Source organism: Euleptes europaea, chromosome 13 (genome assembly GCF_029931775.1).
Source record: "Euleptes europaea isolate rEulEur1 chromosome 13, rEulEur1.hap1, whole genome shotgun sequence".
Lineage (NCBI taxonomy): Eukaryota > Metazoa > Chordata > Lepidosauria > Squamata > Sphaerodactylidae > Euleptes > Euleptes europaea.
The window spans coordinates 55,779,725-55,787,966 of record NC_079324.1 but is presented as its reverse complement, the minus strand read 5'-3'; the positions used below and the strand labels follow the sequence as shown (position 1 = coordinate 55,787,966).

The 8,242-nt window shown below is 47.5% G+C and overlaps 1 protein-coding gene across 1 annotated transcript; it reads left to right on the top strand.

Annotated features, from left to right (window-relative positions):
• Window positions 1–1,618: 1,618 nt before the first annotated feature.
• PUS1 (pseudouridine synthase 1) lies at window positions 1,619–7,213 on the top strand. The gene is made up of 5 exons (XM_056859078.1): window positions 1,619–1,840; window positions 2,811–2,948; window positions 4,374–4,476; window positions 5,371–6,068; window positions 7,166–7,213. Exons 1-5 carry the CDS (start codon window positions 1,619–1,621, stop codon window positions 7,211–7,213), a joined length of 1,209 nt encoding a protein of 402 aa, XP_056715056.1.
• The last annotated feature ends 1,029 nt before the right edge of the window (window positions 7,214–8,242 follow it).

The window sequence follows — 8,242 nt, the reverse complement described above, 5'->3', positions numbered from 1 at the left end:
TGAGACCCTGGAGAGCCATGGAGAGGGGGCTGTGGCTCAGTGGTAGAGCATCTGCTTGGCATGCAGAAGGTCCCAGGTACAATCCCCAGCATCTCCAGTTAGCAGGTGGTATGAAAAACCTCTACCCGAGACTCTGGAGAGCCACTGTCGGTCAGAGTAGACAGTACTGACTTTGATGGATCAAGGGTCTGATTCGGTATAAGGCAGCTTCATGTGTTCATGTGTGCAAATTGCGGGCAGAAAGGTACCAGCTGGATATTAGGGTTTTTGGGGTTTTTTTTTTACATTAAGAGTTGTTCAGCAGTGGAATCAGCTACCCAGGGAGCGGGTGAGCTCCCCCTCACTGGCAGTCTTTAAGCAGAGTCTGGACAAGCACTTGTCAGGGATGCTCTAGGCCAGGCTTGTCCAAACTGTGGGCCGCATGCGGCCCAGGGCGGCTATGACTGCACCCCAACACAAAATTGTAAACTTACTTAAAACATTATGAATCAGCTATCGTTAGTGTATTTTATGTGTGGCCCAAGACAATTCTTCTTCCAATGTATCCCAGGGAAGCCAAAAGATTGGGCACCCCTGCTCTAGGCTGATCCTGCATTAAGCAGGGGGATGGCCTGTTAGGCCCCTTCCAACTCCATGATTCTATGGCCAGGCAGGATGAAAAGGGCTTTTGGGCTGACCTTGTGGGGCTCTTAGGTTCTCAGCGTACGGAGTTTCTTCAAGACAGGGCGGTGTCCTTGCGCAATAAGCATAGGATGTTGTGGTGACTCCTGCCTACTCATGGGGCATGATTTTCTCCTACTCTTCCCCCAAGGAGCTTGGGGCATAGTTCCTGCACTTTCCATCTCACAACAGCCCATTGAGGTAGGCCAGACTGAGAGAGACTGGCTGGTCTGAGATCGGGCAGTGACCATGGCCGATTGGAGATTTGAACCCGGGCCTCCTTGATGCTTTATTTATTAAGCTGCCTTATAGTGAGATGGACCATTCAACCATCTAATCCAGTATGGAACTCTTGGGCTAGCTCAGTGTGGGACTGTCGGTCTAGCACTGGCTCTCAGGGACGTTCATTAGCCCCTGGACCTAATAACCTCTTGTCTGGAGGTGCCAGGAATTTAAGAGAATAATTTATCTTGGACCATTTTTGGAAGGAATATCTCTTCACTGCTGTTCTTTCCCTGACTGCATTTTGGTAAGAACATAAGAAAGGCCATGCTGGATCAGACCAAGGCCCATCAAGTCCAGCAGTCTGTTCACACAGTGGCCAACCAGGTGCCTCTAGGAAGCCCACTAACAAGACGACTGCAGCAGCATTATCCTGCCTGTGATCCACAGCACCTAATAGAATAGGCATGCTCCTCTGATCCTGGAGAGAATAGGTATGCATCATGACTAGTATTCATTTTGACTAGTAGCCATGAATACCCCTCTCCTCCATGAACATGTCTTCTCTCCTCTTACGGCCTTCCAAGTTGGCAGCCATCGCCACATCCTGGGGCAAGGAGTTCCACAATTTAACTATGCGTTGTGTGAAGAAATAGGAATTATTTCTTTGGCTGTTTCTTCCCCGCTATTTAAACTGGTTCTTGCTGTTCTGTGTAACCCCGTCCAGTGTCTTGTGATGGCCGAGGAGCTGAGAATCGTGGCTAACTGCCAGGCCAGGAGGCTGAAGAGCAGCAACAGCAGAGAGGAGGAAGAGGATGTGAAGCGAGAGGAGAATGGGCATGAAGCGAAACGGCTCAAGGCCAGCCCAGAAGAGAGAGAGGATGGGAATAAAAAATACCCAAAGAGGAAGATTGTGCTGCTGATGGCCTATTCGGGGAAAGGCTATCACGGAATGCAGGTCAGTGGCTGAGTGGAAATAAAATGTAGCCCCCTCCCCCCCATGGTGGAAATGTGCGTGGGCTTGCTGTGCGGCTGAGATTCACCTCTGTCTGTTCACATTCACTCTTTAACCTTTGTTTCCAAGCTTGTTTGTTGGTTGATCGTTATGCAAATAGGTCTGAAGGGAGGAAGGGGATTGGTGTAATGACTGCTGATGTCAAAGTGGCAATGATGGCTTACCAGTGTAAGGGAAAGTGATGGTATTTATTTATGTGGATCTTGGATGGACGTCTCCACCCCTTCCCCTTGAGAGCAGCGTGGTGTAGTGGATAAGAGTGGTGGTTTGAAGTGGTGGACTCTGGTCTGGAGAACCGGGTTTGATTCCCCACTCCTCCACAGGAGCGGCAGAGGCTAATCTGGTGAACTAGATTTGTTTCCCCACATGAAGCCAGCTGGGTGACCTTGGGCCAGTTGCAGCTCTCTTAGAGCTCTCTCAGCCCCACCTACCTCACAGGGTGTCTGTTGTGGGGAGGGGAAGGGAAGGTGCTTGTAAGCCGGTTTGATTCTTACGTGGTAGAGAAAGTCAGCATATAAAAACCAACTCTTCTTCCAGCTAACAAATTTTTCCATGCTGCAGTGTGACTGTATTAAATGCAAGGGATAAAGGGAAAGAGGTAGAGTTTTATGGGCCCTGAGTAACTCAGATGTTTCTTATGATAATAATATTGAGGTCAGATTTGACATCGAGCAAATGCTTATCAGCATCTACCAACACAAACTGGGCACAGGTTGGATTATCAGTTTCCAGCTGCATCTCCTTTTTAAGGGTTAACTGGTGTGTCTGAGTATCACTTTCTCACTTTTAAAGCATTCCATACGCAGTGTCTTGTATTCCGTACAACAGCCCTGTCGGGTAGTTCACTATTTCCACATCAAGGGGCCAGGGGCTCTGATGCTCCACTCAACTGAGTCTGTCTTGTTTTCTCCAGCGCAATGTGGGGAATTCTCAGTTCAAAACCATTGAGGATGACTTGGTGTCGGCCCTCATCCAGTCTGGTTGCATCCCGGAAAACCACGGGGAAGACATGAAGAAAATGTCTTTTCAGAGGTGTGCCCGGACAGACAAGGTAATAAGAGTGTAGTAGGAGTCCCTCACAGAGCTCATGTGGACATAGGGAACTGAATTCTGATCCTGACACAGCACTTACTGCGCTCTCTCTTTTTTCTGGTGTTTGTAATGTGTATTTCACGCAGTTGCCGCATTGATTCTTTTGCAATCAACCTCATGAATTTGTCACCATGCTGTTTTTTTCTTCCAAAGTGAAAGGGAGGGGAGGGGGAATTGTGGGGAAATCTGGATGAACCAAAAAATATTAGTGCAAGATTCAAGTCCGGAAGACCAACAAGATTTCCAGGGTACAAGCTTTTGAGAGTCCAAGCTCCCTTTGTCAGATACCTGCAGGAAGCTTTGGAAAATCATAGAATCATAGATTTGGAAGGGACCACCAGGGTTATCAAGTCCAACCCCCTGCACAATGCAGGAAATTCACAACTACCTCCCCCCCCACACCTCCAGTTACCAGAAGATGGCCAAGATGCCCTCCCTCTCTTCACCTGCTTAAGGTGTTGGTCTTTTAAGGTGCTAAATCTTGTTGGTCTTTTAAGGTGCTACTGGACTCGATTCTTGCTCTTCTACCACAGATGTAAAATAAGATGTTCCACAGGTTTTAAAAAAAGGTAAAGGTCCCCTGTGTAAGCACTGGGTCATTCCTGACCCATGGGGTGATGTCACATCCCGATGATTACTAGGCAGACTGTGTTTATAGGGTGGTTTGCCAGTGCCTTCCCCGGTCATCTTCCCTTTACCCCCAGCAAGCTGGGGACTCATTTTACCGACCTCGGAAGGACGGAAGGCAGAGTCAACCTTGAGCCGGCTACCTGAAACCGACTTCCGTTGGGATCAAACTCAGGTCGTGAGCAGAGCTTGGACTGCAGCTTACCACTCTGCGCCATGGAGTTCCTCCATAGGTTTTAGATCCTGTTATTTTTCTAAATCAGCTAGTCATTTTCTTCTATTCCACTGTTAATTTTGTGATCGATTCAGATGGAGACTAGCTAGTTTTTTGTGAGCCCGTGGACATGCGTAGAAATATTGGTGCAAAGACTTCTCTTTCTTTGAGCCGAGTTTGTTTAAAACAAACCTAACGTCGCTATTTTGCACGTTGTGTTAATTCCCCCCACCCTCCAAAAAAAAGAGGTACCAAATGATGGCTGGCAAGTACAGATTTAAAGGTTTCAATTTAGCATAATCTTGTAACTGTAGTGCAGTCTTCCTATCAGAAGGATTCCTACATATCTGAAGAAGTGAACAGTGATTCATGAAAGCTCGAATTGAAGTAAATGTTATTAGGATTTTTTGGGGGGGTGGGGGAGTTGGTGCCCCTACACTCTAGGCATCTGTGATTTGGACCCAGTGTTATTGTTGGTTTTCTTTGGTCTCTATCAGACTTTCGTCTCGCTAACATTTGTCTTTAAATCTGAATCAAATGCAGGGTGTCTCCGCGGCTGGACAAATTGTCTCTCTCAAGGTCTGGCTGATAGAAGATATCTTACGAAAAATTAACGACCACCTCCCTTCTCATATAAGAATTCTAGGTGAGGACCCAGTGGTTGGTTTGAAGAAGGGGAGGGTCTTAGGTACAAAACTGGGGGGGGGGATGACTCTGCTTTGAATGAGAGCCAGCGTGGTATACCGGTTAAGAGTGGTGGTTTGGAGTGGTGGACTCTAATCTGGAGAGCCGGGTTTGATTCCCCACTCCTTCACATGAGCGGCAGACGTTAATCTGGTGAACCAGGTTGGTTTTCCCACTCCTACACCTGAAGCCGGCTGGGTGACCTTGGGCTAGTCACAGCTCTCTCAGCCTACTTCACATGGTGTCTGTTGTGGGGAGGGGAAGGGAAGGTGATTGTAAACCTGTTTGATTCTTCCTTAAGTGGTAGAGAAAGTCAGCATATAAAAACCAACTCTTCATCAGAGTCGGAAGGGGCCATACAGGCCATCTAGTCCAACCCCGTGCTTAACGCAGGATCAGCCTAGAGCATCCCTGACAAGTGATTGTCCAGCCTCTGCTTAAAGACTGCCAGTGAGGGGGAGCTCACCACCCCCCTAGGTAGCTTATTCCACTGTCGAACAACTCTTACTGTAAATTTTTCCCCCTAATATCCAGCTGGTACCTCTCCGCCTGCAATTTAAACCCATTATTGTGAGGCCTATCCTCTGCTGCCAACAGGAACAGCTCCCTGCCCTCCTCTAAGTGACAGCATTTCAGATACTTCAAGAGAGCAATCATGTCCCCCCCACAACCTCCTCCAGACTAAACATTCCCAACTCCCTCAGCCTTTCCTCATAGGGCTTGGTCTCCAGGCCTTCTTCTTCTTCATCATCATCATCATCATCTTCTTGCCCAATAGACTGAATTGCTGCTGACCAGAAACCGACTCAGTCCCGAAATCTTGCTTATGGGTTTTCATTCTTTCCTTTGTAATTAGGGCTCAAAAGGGTCACGGGAGGATTCAACTCCAAGAACAAATGCGATGCCCGGACCTACTCGTACATGCTGCCGACGTTTGCCTTCGCCCACAAAGAGCATGATCCTCAGGACACTGCTTACCACCTGAGCCCAGAGACTCTGGAGATGGTCAACCGGCTTCTGGCTTGCTACAAGGGGACGCACAACTTCCACAACTTCACTTCTCAGAAGGGCCCCAAAGACCCCAGCGCCAAGCGCTATATCATGGAGATGTACTGCGAGGAGCCCTTTGTGAGGGACGGCATGGAGCTGGCCGTCATCAAGGTAAAGGGCCAGAGTTTCATGATGCACCAGATCCGGAAGATGATCGGCCTGGTGATCGCCATCGTGAAGGGCTACGCCCCGGAGTCTATCCTGGAGCAGAGCTGGGGAGAGGAGAAAGTGGACGTCCCCAAAGCGCCAGGCTTGGGCCTGGTGTTGGAGCGGGTCCACTTTGAAAAGTACAATCGGCGGTTTGGCAATGACGGCCTCCACGAAGCCCTGGAGTGGGCCGACGAGGAAGAGAAGATTACCGCTTTCAAAGAGCAGTATATCTACCCCACGATTGTCAATACGGAGAAGGAAGAGAAGTCCATGGAGAACTGGTTGGAAACGCTCTCCATCCACGACTTCAACTCCACTGCTTCTAGGACACGGGCGGACAACCAAGACACAAAGGTAACAGAAATGAAACTGCCCTTGCCAGCGTGGTGTAGTGGTTAAGAGCGGTGGACTCTGATCTGGAGAACCGGGTTTGATTCCCCACTCCTCCACATGAGCAGTGGAGGCTAATCTGGAGAACTGCATTTGTTTCCCCGCTCCTACACACAAAACCTGCTGTGTGACCTTGGGCCAGTCACAGCTCTCTTAGAGCTCTCTCAGCCCCACCTACCTCAGAGGGTGTCTGTTGTGGGGAAGGGAAGGTGATTGTAATCCGGTTTGATTCTCCCTTAAGTGGTAGAGAAAGTCGGCATACAAAAATCAACTCTTCTTCCTTGCTGAAATGGCCAACGGCCCTTGGTCTACCCTATTTAATCTCAGTCACTTCCAGTTAAGATTGAAGGTGGCAGGGCCAGGGTTTTCTCCCATATGCTCCTGCCCAGGAACTTAGATCACAGAGAGAGGCCCCCCCTGACTGTCCCATCAATCAAAGAAGCGTGTTTGGTGGGTACACGAGACAGGGCCTTTTCAGTGGTAGCCCCGCAATTACGGAACAACTTCCCCTGGGAGGTGCACCTGATCTCCTCACTTCTGATCTTTAGGAGGCAACTAGAAGACGGTTTTATTTAGGACTGCATTTGATTAATTTGGTGGCAGATTTACATTCTGGTTTTTATTGTTATTTTATTTATATTATAAATTGCCTTGGGTTCCTAAAGGTGGCTAATAACTGTTTTAAATAAATAAATAACCTCCAGGGAAGGAGAGCTCACCACCTCCCGAGGAAGCCTGAAAATACGCAGAACTTTATTAGAGAATGATCGTTAGAATATTTTACAATAGTATCAATTTTAAGGTAATAATTTTAATCGGGTTGTTTTTATTGATCTTGCACCTTTATTTGTACGGGCAGTCTGTGATTCTGCAGTGTAAAACTATTGAGTCTGGAAATTTCGATGTGTTGGCATGTGATTGGTCAGTTGACCGTATTAATAAATTTGATTTGATTTGACCTTGACCGGATCAAGGGTCTGATGCAGTATAAGGAGCTTCATATATGTTCATGTGACTTCTTCCAAGATAGCCGATGGATAGTTTGTTCTTTGCCTTTCCAGAACAGCGATCCTGAAGGGAGCGATGGATGCGGAGATGACTCGGACTGAAGTGGGACCCATTTCGGAGCATGATGGGTAACGAGCTGCCCAAATCCCAGCCAGCGGTTAGATGCCAGTCTTCTGCCAAGCGGCACTCTTTATCTGCTTCTTCGATGAATGTAACTAGTGACACGTGACTGGACCAAAGCAGGGAAGGAGAAAAGACAGACAGTACTGAAAATCGGTTGCCTGACTTCCACCTCTGTGGGCCGGAGGGTATGGAGCCTTTGTTCAGATTCAACGGAAGAAGACTTGTTTTGAAACATCAAATGAATTATGTCATTTTACTACCTTAAATATATAGGAGAAAATGATTGAGGAGTCCGACTGTGAGGAGGGCAAATTGTATTGTTTTTCCTTTTTCAAGGCCAAAGTTTCTCTCTCTGCGAGTTTTTTTTTTCCCCTGATTGTACTTTATTCAACTTGAACTGTGAGTACTGATGTTTTTGCAGTGGACTCCTGGATGCAAATTCTGGGCTGCAACACCGGATTCTGAATGTGGTCTATCCCACATCCCCTTTTCCTTTTAATGACTTAAATTGTACAGATTACAGGGATTTTTAAACTCCAAATTCTGTGGGGTTTTTTAGAAAAATAAAAGCTGCTTATTCCAAGATACCAGATATTACAAAACTCTTCCCTGCATCCCTGTATGTTAAATACTTTGGAGACAGAGCCCTGGATCTTTGTAACATTGAATGACATTTTATAAGAAGCAATACTGTGTGGGGTTTGCATCAAAGTGAAAAGCAACCCATTCCCCACATCTTGTCGGTTTCTAAGGTGCTGCTGGACTCTAAACACATCCCCAGATTTCTGATGCCGTTTCCCTTAATCAAGATTTATTTTGTCCGTCTGTTCTATTGGGTAGGGAAATTGATTCCAGTTCAGGGCATGGGCTGTCGGCGGCTGCTCCGTTGCACGCAAACATGCCCAGTAACCAGAATCTGAGAAATGTATGTTTCTGCCATGGCACCAACTGTCGATGTGGGGATGAGATGCAGCCTATATGCCACCAGACCCTTGTGGCATGTGGGA